The sequence below is a fragment of the Bombina bombina genome, chromosome 3 (assembly GCF_027579735.1).
Source record: "Bombina bombina isolate aBomBom1 chromosome 3, aBomBom1.pri, whole genome shotgun sequence".
Taxonomy (NCBI): Eukaryota; Metazoa; Chordata; class Amphibia; order Anura; family Bombinatoridae; genus Bombina; species Bombina bombina.
In genome coordinates, this window is record NC_069501.1 from 658,157,845 (window position 1) to 658,176,295 (window position 18,451).

The following is an 18,451-nucleotide window of genomic DNA, read 5'->3' on the forward strand; positions in this document are numbered from 1 at the left end:
TCGCTAGACAGAAACTTTTTGCACGTGTCTGGTTACACTCAAATTAGAAGTTGAAAGTAAAAGGTTTCCGCGCAAGCAAAACCCACCGCGTGCTAACAATTTATCTCGACCACATTAACTTCTTCCCATAAAAGTCAATGAAGAGCGCAAACCAAAAATAACCTAAGGCTAACGCAACAGGAGTTATGAAAATATCACATTCCAATGTTCTTCACATCTAGAATAATGTTCTTTTTATTGTAGATACATATTTCGATATATATATATATATACCTGTATATCGATTCCTATAGATATATAAGGGTATATATTTATTTATTTTACATGAACATTATCATATATATATATCTCAATGTAAATATTTGCATAGGAAATTAGCACATCTAGGCAAGATTCCCCGCTTGCTTTTTCCCAGAAATACTTCATATACAATGTTACCAATGCACAAGAGAATTCTGGGTAAGATATGCAAATTAGATATGCTAATTCTCAGTTTTTTTTTCTTCAAAATACTGTTTTAACACAGCGATCCTTTTAACAGGATTATTGCAGCAAACCAGAAATCTCTCACTAGACAGCCTGTTTCGTTCTTTTTGGAACTCATCAGTAGGAGATAGATTTCTGGTTGCTGCATTGGTAAAACTACTTTCAAGGTTAAACCAAAATTCACTAAAATTATGGGGGGAGATAAAAAACTGTAATTAAAATCCTCCATGTCTCAGAATTAAATCAATGTAAATATTTGCATAGGAAATTAGTACATCTAGGCAAGATCCCAGCTTGCTTTTTCCCAGAAATATTTCATATACAATGTTACCAATGCACAAGAGAATTCTGGGTAAGATATGCAAATTCCCAGTTTTTTTGTTTCAAAATACTGTTTTAACACAGTGATCCTTTTAACAGGATTATTGCAGCAAACCAAAATCACTCACTAGACAGCCTGTTTTGTTCTTTTTGGAACTCATCAGTAGGAGATAGATTTCTGGTTGCTGCATTGGTAAAGCTACTTTCAAGGTTAAACCAAAATTAATTAAAATTATGGGGGGAGATAAAAAACTGAAATTAAAATCCTCCATTTCTCAAAATTAAATCAATGTAAATATTTGCATAGGAAATTAGCACATCTAGGCAAGATTCCACACTTGCTTTTTCCCAGAAATACTTCATATACAATGTTACCAATGCACAAGAGAATTCTGGGTAAAATATGCAAATTAGATATGCAAATTCTCAGTTTTTTTGTCTCCTACTGATGAGTTCCAAAAAGAACGAAACAGGCTGTCTAGTGAGTGATTTCTGGTTTGCTGCAATAATCCTGTTAAAAGGATCGCTGTGTTAAAACAGTATTTTGAAGCAAAAAAACTGAGAATTTGCATATCTAATTTGCATATCTTACCCAGAAATCTCTTGTGCATTGGTAACATTGTATATGAAGTATTTCTGGGAAAAAGCAAGCAGGGAATCTTGCCTAGATGTGCTAATTTCCTATGCAAATATTTACATTGATTTAATTTTGAGACATGGAGGATTTTAATTTCAGTTTTTTATCTCCCCCCATAATTTTAATGAATTTTGGTTTAACCTTGAAAGTAGCTTTACCAATGCAGCAACCAGAAATCTATCTCCTACTGATGAGTTCCAAAAAGAATGAAACAGGCTGTCTAGTGAGTGATTTATTAGCGCACATAAAGAATTGCTATCTTCAATGCACGTTATTGAAAAATACAAGGAGTGGAGCATTATGTATCAGCCTAACCATGTCAAGAAACTGGGGGGCACCATATGCATTGTACATTTCCGTTGAGAATTAATGTAGAGAGTTAAAAAGGCTGTAAAGTTGTGTAGGATTGAAAAATTAAAAGGGTTCCTATTTCAGAATAAACGTCTGTATCCTTGTTTCCAAATTACCTTGAACGTCTGCTTGTTCAATATATTACTGGGAGCATAAGGCATAACTAATTTTTTAAATGGCGGTGCTTTGTTAGAACTCCAATACTGAATGATGAGTTTCCTTGTCATGATTACTACCATATTTACGGCTAGATTTAGAGTTGGGCGGTAGCCGTCAAAACCAGCGTTAGAGGCTCCTAACGCTGGTTTTTACCGCCCTCTGGTATTTGGAGTCAGTCAGGAAAGGGTCTAACGCTCACTTTACAGCCGCGACTTTTCCATACCGCAGATCCCCCTACGCCATTTGCGTATCCTATCTTTTCAATGGGATCTTTCTAACGCCGGTATTTAGGGTCATGGCTGAAGTGAGCGTTAGAAATCTAACGACAAAACTCCAGCCGCAGAAAAAAAACAGTAGTTAAGAGCTTTCTGGGCTAACGCCGGTTTATAAAGCTCTTAACTACTGTGCTCTAAAGTACACTAACACCCATAAACTACCTATGTACCCCTAAACCGAGGTCCCCCCACAGCGCCGCCACTCTATTAAATTTTTTAACCCCTAATCTGCCGCTCCGTACACCGCCGCCAGCTAAGTTTTCCCTATGTACCCCTAATCTGCTGCCCCTAATACCGCCGACCCCTATATTATATTTATTAACCCCTAATCTGCCCCCCCCAATGTCGCCGCCACCTACCTACATTTATTAACCCCTAATCTGCCGAGCGGACCGCACCGCTACTATAATAAAGTTATTAACCCCTAATCCGCCTCACTCCCGCCTCAATAACCCTATAATAAATAGTATTAACCCCTAATCTGCCCTCCCTAACATCGCCGACACCTAACTTCAAACATTAACCCCTAATCTGCCGATCGGAGCTCACCGCTATTCTAATAAATTTTTTAACCCCTAAAGCTAAGTCTAACCCTAACACTAACACCCCCCTAAGTTAAATATAATTTAAATCTAACGAAATAAATTAACTCTTATTATATAAATTATTCCTATTTAAAGCTAAATACTTACCTGTAAAATAAACCCTAATATAGCTACAATATAAATAATAATTATATTGTAGCTATTTTAGGATTAATATTTATTTTACAGGCAACTTTGTATTTATTTTAATCAGGTACAATAGCTATTAAATAGTTAATAACTATTTAATAGCTAAAATAGATTTGTGGTTGCATACTCACTCTAGCAAGCCTAAACTGCAAGTTCTCAGAATCTGCAGATGCATCTTGATAAAAGGTTCCATAAGTATATTTTTTTTAAGTCCTACAATAGATCACATAAAGTACTGGTAAGTTTTGGTCAGGGGACCAGTACAACTTACACTTATTTTGGACAAGTGTCACTGTATAGTAATGATAATGAGCATTTATGCACTAATAAACACAGCACTCAGCACTGTATGATAATGCATGGCATCTATACACTTATAAACATGCTGCAATATTAGCTAAATTATAGTGTGGGGGGTGAGGGACCTGTCCATCATCGATGCGAAGGAATAGACCTCTAGTTTCTTATTGGCAGGAGAGACATTTCTATCTGCATATTTAAGAGAGTCCCACACAAAATCTATTCCCCAAACATATATTACACCCAAAAAGCATACAAAATGGGTTCCAGGAGCACACTGTGGCAAGTGTTCGGCTCCCTCCCCAGATTTCATACACTTAATCTGGGATTGTCCCAAACTACAGAGACTGTGGGGCAATGTAGCATTCTGGTTTACAGAAGTAAGATTATCAGCAAAATATATTGTCTTCCTTCATGATAACAATAGTAAAACTAGATACCATAGATTTCTAATGGCTAGATTTAGAGTTCTGCGGCCAAAGGGGTGCGTTAGCTACGCGTGCTTTTTTCCCCCCGCACCTTTTAACTACCGCTGGTATTTAGAGTTCACAGAATGGCTGGGTTTTCAGTGCGTTAGGCTCCAAAAATGGAGCGTAGAGCATAATTTAACGCCACTGCAACTCTCGATACCAGCGGTGCTTACGGACGCGGCCAGCTTCAAAAACGTGCTCATGCACGATTCCCCCATAGAAAACAATGGGGCAGTTTGAGCTGAAAAAACCTAACACCTGCAAAACAGCAGCGTTCAGCTCCTAACGCAGCCCCATTGTTTTCTATGGGGAAACACTTCCTACGTCTGCACCTTCTGAGGACGGATCGGTGAACCTGGCATGGTGAAGATAAGGTAGTAAGATCTTCAGGGGCTTAGTGTTAGGTTTATTTAAGGGGGTTTGGGTTAGATTAGGGGTATGTGGGTGGTGGGTTGTAATGTTTGGGGGGGTATTGTATGGTTTTTTTTACAGGCAAATAAGCTGAATTCTTTGGGGCATGCCCCGCAAATGGCCCTTTTCAGGGCTGGTAAGGTAAAAGAGCTTTGAACTTTTTTAATTTAGAATAGGGTAGGGCATTTTTTATTTTGGGGGTCTTTGTTATTTTATTAGGGGGCTTAGAGTAGGTGTAATTAGTTTAAAATTGTTGTAATATTTTTCTAATGTTTGTAAATATTTTTTTATTTTTTGTACTTTAGTTAGTTTATTTAATTGTAGTTATTTGTAGGTATTTTATTTAATTAATTTATTGATAGTGTAGTGTTAGGTTTAATTGTAGGTAATTGTAGGTAGTTTATTTAATTTATTTATTGATAGTGTAGTGTTAGGTTTAATTGTAACTTAGGTTAGGATTTATTTTACAGGTAATTTTGTAATTATTTTAACTAGGTAATTATTATTTATATTGTAGCTATATTAGGGTTTATTTTACAGGTAAGTATTTAGCTTTAAATAGGAATAATTTATTTAATAAGAGTTAATTTATTTTGTTAGATAAAAATTATATTTAACTTAGGGGGGTGTTAGGGTTAGACTTAGCTTTAGGGGTTAATACATTTATTATAGTAGCGGTGAGCTCCGATCGGCAGATTAGGGGTTAATTATTGTAGGTAGCTGGCGGCGACGTTGTGGGGGGCAGATTAGGGGTTAATAAATATAATATAGGGGTCGGCGGTGTTAGGGGCAGCAGATTAGGGGTACATAACTATAATGTATGTTGCTGGGGTGTACGGAGCGGCAGATTAGGGGTTAATAATAATATGCAGATGTCAGCGATAGTGGGGGCGGCAGATTAGGGGTTAATAAGTGTAAGGTTAGGGGTGTTTAGACTCGGGGTTCGTGTTAGAGTGTTAGGTGCAGACGTAGGAAGTGTTTCCCCATAGAAAACAATGGGGCTGCGTTAGGAGCTGAACGCTGCTTTTTTGCAGGTGTAAGGTTTTTTCAGCTCAAACTGCCCCATTGTTTTCTATGGGGGAATTGTGCACGAGCACGTTTTTGAAGCTGGCCGCGTCCGTAAGCACCGCTGGTATCGAGAGTTGCAGTGGCGTTAAATTATGCTCTACGCTCCATTTTTGGAGCCTAACGCACTGAAAACCCAGCCATTCTGTGAACTCTAAATACCAGCGGTATTTAAAAGGTGCGGGGGAAAAAAGCACGCGTAGCTAACGCACCCCTTTGGCCGCAGAACTCTAAATCTAGCCGTTAGAAATCTATGGTATCTAGTTTTACTATTGTTATCATGAAGGAAGACAATATATTTTGCTGATAATCTTACTTCTGTAAACCAGAATGCTACATTGCCCCACAGTCTCTGTAGTTTGGGACAATCCCAGATTAAGTGTATGAAATCTGGGGAGGGAGCCGAACACTTGCCACAGTGTGCTCCTGGAACCCATTTTGTATGCTTTTTGGGTGTAATATATGTTTGGGGAATAGATTTTGTGTGGGAATCTCTTAAATATGCAGATAGAAATGTCTCTCCTGCCAATAAGAAACTAGAGGTCTATTCCTTCGCATCGATGATGGACAGGTCCCTCACCCCCCCCCCACACTATAATTTAGCTAATATTGCAGCATGTTTATAAGTGTATAGATGCCATGCATTATCATACAGTGCTGAGTGCTGTGTTTATTAGTGCATAAATGCTCATTATCATTACTATACAGTGACACTTGTCCAAAATAAGTGTAAGTTGTACTGGTCCCCTGACCAAAACTTACCAGTACTTTATGTGATCTATTGTAGGACTTAAAAAAAATATACTTATGGAACCTTTTATCAAGATGCATCTGCAGATTCTGAGAACTTGCAGTTTAGGCTTGCTAGAGTGAGTCTGCAACCACAAATCTAAGAAACATGCTCTGCTTCTTATCCTAGGTGGCAAAGATAAATCACTTCAAACTTGCTTGTTCAAGTTGATTGACAGGCCCTGCTGTCACGCAATAGCTTGCTTAAGAACAAGGGGTAGGACTGAACAACAGAGTTTTTCTGCATTCTTAACTTTTGCAAAGTGATGATTGCAGGTGGACAGATTCCCTGCTTTAGAACTGTCCTGTTAGACATGCTAGTAGACATAATAGGGATAAAGAAAAAAGGTCATCCTGCCTCCAGGTTTGTGTGTTTTATATATTGTCACCACTGTTTGTTGTATTATTTGGGTACATTATGTCATGCATAAATTAAACATTATAGCTATTATAGTTATAATAAATTAGATTAACAGTCAAGAAATTGATGTTATGTGAAATCTTTATTCTCTATCTTTTTAGATAAAATAGTTATCTTCAGATGCTTAACACATCACTAGAACATTTTTTTGAGAAGCAGTAATGGCAGGGTATATCAGTTCTTCATGTCTTCAAGGGGGGTGGGGGTGGCAAATTGTGTCTTTGCTTATGTAGCAAAAAATCCTAGCACCGACCCTGGTGGCATTATGGGCCCTCAAAGCCATCATTTAAGGGGATATAAAACCCAATTTTTTGCTTTCTGATTTTTTTTAACATTTTGCTTTTAAACAACTCTCCAATTTACTTCTATTATCAAATTTGTTTTGTTCTCTTGATATCCCTTGTTGAAAATTTTACTAAGGTTGGCTCAGGAGCTGCTGATTGGTGGCTGCACATATATGCCTGATTTCATTGGCTCACCCGATGCGTTCAACTAGCTCCCAGTAGTGTATTGCAGCTTCTTAAACAAAGGATAACAAGAGAATTAAGCAAATTGGATAACAGAAGTAAATTGGAAAGTTGTTTAAAATTGTATTCTCAATTTGAATCATGAAAGATTTTTTGGGATTTCATGTCCCTTTAAGATTACATAAAACAATTTACAACATTTTGGATAAAGGCAGCTACAAATATATTATGTATTGCATACTTCAATGCCAGCCCAAATACTCCATATCATACTGCTCTAGGCCTAGATGTCCATAATGCTTCCAATAACTGTGATGACTGGACTCCTAACTTTAAAGTGGGATAATGTTCCTTTATCCTTGTCCTATGTTGACTTAAAATAAAAAATATTTTTTTAGGTGTGCCCAAGCAATGCAGTTTGTGTCAAATGTTATTTAAATATGCTTCATAATGTATATTTTTACAGCTAAATTCAAAATATAAAAATAAAGTCATTGTTTGTTTAGTTCTTTAACTGCAATGTACTTTCATTTTTTATTTTGCACCTTCCCCTTTTACTGTAATTTTAAAGTGAAGGTCAATTTTGATGAATTAGTGCCCGGTTTTTAATAATTCTATTATAAACAAGGGCACTTTAATTCATCTTAATTGACATTTCACTCATTTTCTTCAAAAACGTATCTTTTAATCCTGACAGCCGCTGCAGCGCTTCCTCCGCCCGTCGCAAGGCCTCTTCGCGGGTCTAAAATGATGAATCCGGCTTCCTCCAATTACAGCGTTGCCTCAGGCCATGATTCCCCCGTGGGGGAAGCCGTGATTGGAGGAAGTCGGATTAGTCATTTCTGACGTATGAAGAGGCTTCTGACAGCCGGGGAATCGCTGGAGCAGCTGTCAGGATTTAAAGGTAAGTTTTTGAAGAAAACAGTGAAATGTCAATTTTGATGAATTAAAGTGCCCCTGTTTTTAATAGGATTCATCGAAATTGACCTTCACTTTAACTCTGAAATTTGCTGGGTTTCCTAACCTTATAATAATCGGGAGCAGTCTAATTTAAATATGCACCTATTTTGCTTCGGCAAAGAAAATAACTGTTGCTTGTTTGGAGGGAATATCCATTACGTTATGGAAATTATAATTTACTTCTAATATGAAGTTGTCTTTGTTCTCTTGGTATCTTGTTAAAAAGCAGGGAGGTAAGCTCAGGAGCATGCATGTGTGTCTACAGCGCTATATGGCTGCAGCTTTGAAAGAATGTTATCGATTTGTAAGAGCACTAAATAGCAGCACTATTTTCTCCCATGTAGTGCTCCAGTCCAGAAACCAAACTAGGAAACTAGGTGTTTCTTCACAGAATATCATGGGGACAAAGCAAATTTGATAATAAAAATAAATAGGAAACTTTTTAAAAATTGATATAAATATTGTTTTGTGGTTTCACATCCCTTTATACAAATGACAACATGTTCAGTAGTTTCAAATATAGGCATTAAACCAAAAATATGTTTGAATGCATAAAAACAACAACAAAAAAATACTGAAATATAATAAAAGACTTCCTAATTTTTTTTGTGTTTTTTTTTTTTGTCCACAGGGGATGCTGAGCACAAGCCATATATTTGCGGTGATGCTGACTCTACCTCCGTTGTCCTAGATGGCTCTGAAGACTACCTCATTCTGGCATGTGATGGCTTTTATGATACAATGAACCCAGATGAGGCAGTAAAAGTTGTGTCTGATCACTTGAAAGAGAACAATGGAGACAGCAGTATGGTTGCCCACAAGTTAGTGGCATCTGCCCGCGATGCCGGATCTAGTGACAACATTACAGTCATTGTAGTGTTTCTTAAGGACTTGAATGCCACAGCCAAATCTGATGAGGACAACAACCGGACAGAAAACTCTTTTGAGGGTGGGCAGGAAGATAACGGGGATGACAAAGAAAACCAGGGAGACTGCAAAGGGTCATGGCCCCTACACCAGTGCTCAGCCCCTGCTGATCTTGGAGGGTATGATGGTCAAGACTCATTCACAGACAGAACTAGCTTAAATCTTGGACCTGAAGTGCAGGCTATCGGTGAAAAAGACTACCTTACTCCTCTGCATGGAATAGGTGGTAAACCACGTAGTGCCAAATGTTTGCCGTGTTCCAGAGCTAGCTCACCAAAGAGAGAAAATGGAAGCAAGGAATTTGTGAGGAAGGAGTCTGTTGAAAGCTTTGCAGCTTATAGAGAGAAAGATCATAATAAAAATGCACCCACCAACAAAGGCTTAGGATATACTGATGTGTTGATGCCCAAAAAAGAGGTCTTAGTTTGCCCCTCTCTGGAGTTAAATGATAAATATATTGAAGCTGCAGTGAAAGGCCCCTCTCATTTATCTCCTTCACACTTAAAGACGAGGAGAGAAGGGACTAGACTTAAACCAAAGTTTTTAAATCTTCTCTCTACTAAAAAGCCTTCCCACAAAGCACGTTTTACCTTATCGGTGCCAGTGAAATGTGTTGGTAAACATCGGCTATCAATACATAATCTTCTAACTTGTAGGAAAACTAGTCGTAAAGTTTATTGGATGAATAGAGCATTGTTAAAAGAGAGCAATTGTATAGCACTGGCAGATCTACATAGGAGATATAAAATGTAAAAGGATCCCTACCAACCCTTATGTGTTCTATAACTGTAGTGCTCCAGTGAATTAGTTTAGATTGACCCAATCTTAAATGGTGTTCTTTCCCTGTCTCAGTGTATTAATCTTGCCACGAGCAATGCACAGCATGGTATTATGCATTTAAATGTATAAGTTCCCTTAAGAATTTCTACAAAGATAATAACGTGACTCTGCTGGTGATGGAAGTAACCATGACTGTCATGCTTGTATCACAATCCCTACACATTGTCCTTTGTCTCTAGAGGCTAGTGACCGTATCAGGACACGTAACACGACAGCTCAGAAAAGTGTAGGATTAAAAGTTGTGACCGGCCTTCCTATGCCTATCTTAAGCAGTATCAGTGGTGTAGGCCATACCAAATGCATTTCATGTTGCCACCAAGACCCTTCTGTAACTGAACCTCTGTTATTTTGTTATGGTATTTGCCAGGGGCTCTTATGCCAACCCTTGTTGCACTGTGTATATGGCCTATAACTGTAAAAGCTACTGGTTTGATTTCCTACATTGTCTATAGCAGTAGTTTTAGCCATTATCTGCTTATTTACTCCTGAGGTGTATATAAAATAGATCAAGTAAAATTGGTTTGACGCAGTGTCATGAAATAATGTATCAGAATTGAAGGGGACATTAAAGTCATTTTTTTTCTTTTTTTGAAAAAAACAGATGTTTTTTTTATACTTTTGTAGCTCTTACTGTCCACCAATAGAGAAGTGGGTTTTGTCCACTGAGCAATCTGTCCCATTGCATACATTGTGCACAAACATGCACTTCCAGTTCAAAATCTACCTAAACATATTTAACTTAATATATTTCCATAAAACCAATTTAACTTGTTTAAATAGCGCTCTTTCATATAATTGATATACATTTTTGAGTTTAATGTCCCTTTAAATTTTAGTTAATTTAAATTTAAAGTTTTTCTCTACCCCAAAAGTGTACTTTAGAGACAAAAAGTTACATGTGAATAGTTATTTTCATAGTATTTGTCTCCATTTATAATGGCAATAAGGCACTGGTAGGGAATATGAAAATGATTTTTCTCTTTAGTAAATACTGATAAAAAAACACCTCTAGTGCAAAGAAAACTCAGGTATGAAGAGTCAAATTATTAACTGCATTATAGAGAGAATTTATTTTTTATAGACATTCATGATCCAAGATTCATTTTCCCACTCTGAAAATATATATATAATGCAGGTCCAAGTTTAAATACCTACGTCCTGTTCTGTAGCAAATTGATCTCCTACGTGCATGCCATTAAAAATTAGACCACTAAAAACACTTATATTTTTAATATCAACATGGAATTCTATTTTTTAATATCCACATGTAATATACTGCATTACAAAAGCATGCCATTTTCATTGCATTGTGGATTTATTATTGTTCAGATACTAATTGCCTTAATTCCATGTATCATTTCCTCTAATATTTTATCATCTTCTATTGAAAGATTTATTTGTCTGCAGATAAGAGATGTTTTGTTTGTGTTTGGCAAGAGATATGGTATCTCGCTAAGACAAGAGGTTATCTTTTTCTACAATTATTCTTAGATTTAATTTTAAGATAGTTGAAAATAATCAATATAGGTTATTGCAGTCTGCCTAGATGATAAGGAATCAATAGAATTAAGAGAAAACGGTCACTAAAATCAAGTTTAGATTATACTAATGCTATATATGATTTTCTAACACACTCATAGTATTCTAATGCTCTGCCAAGGACACTGGCTTAGCCAGTGAATTATTGGGTCTCACTTGAAGGAGAGATACAGTATATGCATAAGCCATCAATACTCATGAAAGATACATAGAGGATTTCAGATTTTGCTTTTAAGTCAAATTGTGCTTTGTCTAAGCAAAAGCTGTAATGTAGGTTTTCAGATTTCTAAACCATTTGATGCCATTTTAAAACGAATCCTACATTTAACATATTTCATGTAAAATTAAGTCTTAAAGGGACAGTCTACTTTAAATAATAGTAACATTTAAATTACTACTTTACATTCGCAAAATATATGGATCTAAACATTTAATAAATTGGGGGTTAAAATGATTTCTTGTAAAAAAAAAAACAAAAAAATATTTTGATTTGTTTATATAGCAAAATAAAAATGCTCTAATAAAATAGTGCATGACATTTTTACACTAGAATATATTGTTTATAACTGTGTCAGCTAGTTATCACATCATCATGCACAGATGTTAAAAACACACAATTGTATGAAAGCAAATCTACACATAACAGTATTCTACTTTAACAGAAATACACCTCTTAAACACAGAAATAGTACAATAAGTATTGATTTCACAAAGGTAAGAAAAAGAAAATGAAGTATTACTATGATGTTGCATCTACTTTGACCTGAACTGACCACTATCAAACTAAGCACAATAAAATGTAATATCTCCAAAGGTTCAACCTTTAAAATACTTAGTCACAATACAGAATCATAAGAAACAATACGTTTATACAATGTGCCAAAAAGGCACCCTGTCCAAATGCAGTTAATGTTACTAAATTCCTAACAATAAGCATAAGTCCAATTATTTTAAAGGGATAGGAAAGTCAAAATTAACCTTGCATGATTCAGAGAGAGGATGTCATTTTAAGACGCTATACATTTACTTTGATTATCAAATGTACTTTGTTCTCTTGGTACCCTCTGTGGAAAATAATTACAGGCATATCCACAGCAGCAGCAATGCACTATTGGAGCTAGCTGGTGATTGGTAACTACACACATATGTCTCTTGTAATTGGCTCATCAAATGTGCTAGGCTAGCTCCCAGTAGTGAATGGTTGCTATGGAGCTGACTATGTGTTGAATCCATTTTCAAGAGTTAAACATAATTAGAGCATTTTATTATTGCACTGTTTGCATATAACAGCATTTTTGGGCACTTTTATATTCCCTTAATTGTAGTGACATCAACATTGTTTTCTTCCCTAATAAGTCAAAAAGTAAAAATATGCCCCTTGCCCTGACCTCTATAGATTCTTGTCAGCTGACCAAGCATAAGTCAATTTACAGAAAGATTCTTTACATTTGCCTGCAGATATATTCTGTAAGGGTCTGGGGAGCAACAACCTGAGGTAACATTTACTGTCCTTGTAGATAATAGGGCAAGATATAAATAGTGATCAGAATGAACATTCTTACTCACTGTCACTGCCAGAAAGGTATTAAAAAGGCTACAGTATGCAATGCACAGTAAGTGCCAGTCTGTATTTCACTTGTATGAGGAAGCAGATAAGGTAGTCTTAAAAAGCAAGGAATGGTATATCTGTTTTCCTTTAAAGGATCATAAAACCCATTTTTTTTTCTTTCATGGCTCAGATAGATTATACAATTTTAAAAGACTTTCTAATTTACGTCTATTATCACATTTTCTTTGTTTTCTTGTGATCCTTTGTTGAAAAGCAGGGAAGTAAGCTCAGGAGAGTGCATGTATCTGCAGCACTATATTGAAGCAGTTTTGGAACAATGTTATACATTAGCAAGATCACTAGATGCCAGCACTATTTCCTGTCATGTAGAGCTTCAGATGTAATACAATCATACAATAGTAATAAAAATATTACTATAATAACCCCTGGCGCTAACGTGTAGCTTATATTGGTAGTGCAAAGGATTCTAATTAATGTATACTATAAACAATAAATCTCCTTAGTGAGGTAGTTCTAATTTGTTCGAAATTTCCTTACATATATGTATAAAACTGGGATTAATTGGTTATAAGTAACAAACCCAATTAGGGATGCGCTTAAGGATGAATCAGAGTAGTGCGAGTAAAAAATGAACAATTTTATTACAATCTTATCATGCAAAAAATACTTTCTAAAACCAAATTTATCAAATAACACTCTGATCAGGCGTTTGACAATGTAGTATCAATAAAATCCCTAAAAACTCAAATTAGATAAATAAAATAAAAATAAATACATATAATAACAATGAAACAATCACTATTACAAATGGTTATTTCAAAGTAAAGAGCAAAGATCCCAATAGGAACCAAGGAAGATCCACGTCAGCTGGAAGTTAGTGATGTTTAGCCGGAGCTGTAACGAGATTTGAAATCCAAATGAACAGACAGGAAGAGAGCCAAATTTAACGTGTTCACTTATTACTTACACCGAAAATGCTCTCTGAAGTCCCAGCTGTCTCTCTATAGCGGTCCTGGATTAGATCACTGCTGGATGGATCACCGAGAAGGAATCCCTTGTCTTTCACAATCCGTATTAGCACTCGCGCCAGACAGACCAAACAGTGCTCTGGGTCTCCGTGCGGTCTCGACGCTGGCAATTAGTTCCAGTCACCTGTGTGTTAGAAGAGTGGGCGGATCAATGCGTTTCAGCCCGGTCTGGGCCTTTGTCAAGCTCCTGATAGATGGGAGATCAGGTCTTTTAAACCGTCACTCTCTAGGCATCAAAATCACTAAAGAATCATGACTCCCCAGCAGTCCTGGTTTTGTCTAGAGAGTGACGGTTTAAAAGACCTGATCTCCCATCTATCAGGAGCTTGACAAAGGCCCAGACCGGGCTGAAACGCGTTGCTCCGCCCACTCTTCTAACACACAGGTGACTGGAACTAATTGCCAGCGTCGAGACCGCACGGAGACCCAGAGCACTGTTTGGTCTGTCTGGCGCGAGTGCTAATACGGATTGTGAAAGACAAGGGATTCCTTCTCGGTGATCCATCCAGCAGTGATCTAATCCAGGACCGCTATAGAGAGACAGCTGGGACTTCAGAGAGCATTTTCGGTGTAAGTAATAAGTGAACACGTTAAATTTGGCTCTCTTCCTGTCTGTTCATTTGGATTTCAAATCTCGTTACAGCTCCGGCTAAACATCACTAACTTCCAGCTGACGTGGATCTTCCTTGGTTCCTATTGGGATCTTTGCTCTTTACTTTGAAATAACCATTTGTAATAGTGATTGTTTCATTGTTATTATATGTATTTATTTTTATTTTATTTATCTAATTTGAGTTTTTAGGGATTTTATTGATACTACATTGTCAAACGCCTGATCAGAGTGTTATTTGATAAATTTGGTTTTAGAAAGTATTTTTTGCATGATAAGATTGTAATAAAATTGTTCATTTTTTACTCGCACTACTCTGATTCATCCTTAAGCGCATCCCTAATTGGGTTTGTTACTTATAACCAATTAATCCCAGTTTTATACATATATGTAAGGAAATTTCGAACAAATTAGAACTACCTCACTAAGGAGATTTATTGTTTATAGTATACATTAATTAGAATCCTTTGCACTACCAATTTAAGCTACACGTTAGCGCCAGGGGTTATTATAGTAATATTTTTATTACTATTGTATGATTGTATTTGTCTTTGTGGAGTTTGAGGATACTCCATTTACCCAGTGGTTTATTGGTAACTTTCCCAGCGCAGATTGAGCACACCCCCTTTTTTCAGAGCTTCAGATGTGCACACTACCTATCTAGATATCTCTTCAACAAAGAATAACATGAGAATGAAGCACATTTGATAATAGTAGTACATTTTTTTTTTTAAATTGTATTCTTTATCTAAATCATGAAAGAAAACATTTGGGTTTCATGTCCCTTTAACACATAATAGTGTCTGTGTGTGCTGAGAATCTTCTCAGTATGAAACAGGTATCATGTTTTTATATTTATTTTTCCTGTGTGTTTTAAAATGTCTTTTTATATTGAACATCAGTATCAAATACATTTCTAGAACCCAATGGCTTCTAAGTAAAGCTGTGATCATAGATGTATGATAGGTTGTAGCCTATTAAGACATTCAAGGGAATAATATATATATATATATATATATATATATATATTCATATATTCATATACTGTGTGTGTGTGTGTATATATATATATATATATATATATATATATATATATATATATATGTCTCCCTTTTCATTTACCATAACTGTACAAATATAAAATAAAATGCTGCGTAAGTGAATGACCTTATGTTATAAAACATTTAATTGGACAGTATAGTGTATAATTATAATGTACACTGGGCTTAAAGGAGCAGTTAAGTCAACATTTAATTTTCATGATTCAGAAAGTGTGCACATTTGTATACATTGTTGCAAACACTGCTGTCATAGAATACTAAAGACACATGCTCACTCATGAGCTCGTATCAGCCTATCTAGGTTAACTCTTCAACCAAGGATACCAAAGAGAACCAAGCTGATTTGATAATAGTAATAAATCGGAAAGTTGTTTAAAGTTGCATGATTAAAATAGAGCATGCAACTTTGATTTTGACTTTACTGTCCCTTTAAGCATTTTGTAAGTAACCAGGGCAGCGTATTCTACAGAACATGGTCTCCTGAGTTATACTGTAGTGCTTAAAAAAAACGCCATACTTTGTAAGATGTTAAATACACAATAACCATGCTCCGAGACATTTTAAGTCTGAAAAAGTTAAAGAAGGCTATATTTTATATAATATGTTTGTAGTAGAAGTAATTCAAAGAGCGCTTAGTTACAGGTGGAAGACAAAAGAAAAACACAATATGGATATAGTGTAGTATTTCTGTCACTATAATGTATGGCACAGAGATAAGATAAATGGCACCCTCAGCTGGCTATGGGCGAGATAACATATACGGCACAGGCTTTAGTGCAAGCACTGAAAACCGTGCCAACGGTAATTTCACCTCGCACGTCAGGGTATTACATAAACCCCGCCGGCAGTTCATATAGTGCCGTAAGTCCGATAAACTAGGGATGTCCAGAAATGAGCATAAATACAATGACTTACAGCACTTTAGAAACTGTTGGCGCCTAAGAAAATAAAAAAAAAGTAAAATCTCCCGTAAAAGTCTAACCCGCTCCCAAAAATAAACCCTTATATCCGCCATCAAACCCACATCACAACTAATAATAAAAGTATTAACCCCTAAACCGACATCCCCCCCCACAACGCAATAAGCCTAATTAAACTAGTAACCCCTAATCCACCATTCACATACATCGAAATCTACCTAATAAATGTATCAATCCCTAATCTGCCATTAACCCACATCGCAACAAACCTTATAAATCTATTAACCCCTAATCTGCCAAACCCACACAACGCAATAATCCTATTAAAACTATTAACCCCTAAACCGCCAAACCCACACAACACAAATAACTAATTAAATTACTAAGCCCCCTAACCTAACACCCCCTAAATTAACCCCAATTACCTAAATTAAAAAATACTAAGTTACAAACAATTAAAATAAAAAGCTAACATTACTTAAAAATAAAAAAAACTAAGATTAAATTAAACACCCCCTAATCTAATGCTAAACTAGCAATAGCCCTATACACACACACACATTCATATACACAAATACACACACACACACACATTCATATATACACACACATTCATATACACAAATACACACACACACATTCATATTCACACACACACACACATTCATATATACACACACATTCATATACACAAATACACACACATTCATACACACACACACACACACATTCATATACACAAATACACACACACACACACACACATTCATATACACAAATACACACACACACACATTCATATACACATATACACACACACACACACATTCATATACACAAATACACACACACACACACACATTCATATACACATATACACACATTCATATACACAAATACACACATTCATATACACATATACACACACACACACATTCATATACACATATACACACACACACACACATTCATATACACACACACACACACATTCATATACACAAATACACACACACACATTCATATACACATACACACACACACACACACACATTCATATACACATATACACACACACACATTCATATACACACACACACACATTCATATACACAAATACACACACACACACACATTCATATACACATATACACACACACACACATTCATATACACACACATTCATATACACAATTACACACACACACATTCATATACACAAATACACACACACACACACACACACACACACACACACATTCATATACACATATATACACATATACACACACATTCATATACACACACATTCATATACACAAATACAAAATAATATCCTTTAATAGAAATGTGTGCAAAATGTATTCCAATTAAAGCAGGCTCCACCTTCTCAGTTGTCTCAGTTGTCTACCATCAATTACAAAAAATAAATACAAAAATAAATAGAAACAGCTTAAAAGTGAACATTAAACTTTCATGATTCAGATAGAAAATGCAATTTTAAACTCCTCTCCAATTTACTGCTAATAACTAATTTGCTTCATTTTCTTGGAATCCCTTGTTGAATAAGATATGTAGGCTTAAGAACAGCAATGCTGTACTGGATGCTAACTGCACATATACGCCTCTTGTCTTTGGTTCACTGGATGTGTTCAGCTAGCTCCCAATAGTGCACTGCTGCTTCTTCAACAAAGGATACCAAAAGACGGAAGCAAATGTCATAATAGAAGTAAATTAGAAAGTTGTTTAAAATTGTATATTCTATCTGAATCAAAAATGATACATTTAAAGTTCTTTTTTTTTTCAAGGTTTTAAAAATATTTGACAATTACTTAATATCTTATACCAAATTAACTTAAAAACTATTGGGTAGATTAACCACTTAAATTCCAGAAGTTTACAAAGGAAGATAATAGTCACAAATAATGAAGGTTACAGTGTATTTGGTTTCAGGATAGGAAGTGACTGCTAACTTTACTGCTCAGATTTAACCACATTTCAGTATAAAGGTGTAATAAGTAACAGATCCCTAACCTCTGTCTATATTAGAATACATCAAGTAGTGGCCATTGGTCTGATCTACACTGCTCTAGACAAAAGCAGTGCTTTG

At 35.8% G+C, this 18,451-nt stretch overlaps 1 protein-coding gene across 2 annotated transcripts in view; it reads left to right on the top strand.

The window, feature by feature from the left end:
- The window catches only part of PPM1E (protein phosphatase, Mg2+/Mn2+ dependent 1E), a 524,596-nt gene extending 511,451 nt beyond the window's left edge, over nucleotides 1-13,145 (top strand). For both annotated transcript variants that reach the window (XM_053707383.1, XM_053707385.1), the window contains exon 7: nucleotides 8,478-13,145. In XM_053707383.1, coding sequence (XP_053563358.1) covers nucleotides 8,478-9,526 — 1,049 coding nt within the window. In that variant the 3' untranslated portion in view covers nucleotides 9,527-13,145. The remainder of the gene's footprint in view (nucleotides 1-8,477) is intronic.
- Nucleotides 13,146-18,451: the final 5,306 nt, after the last annotated feature.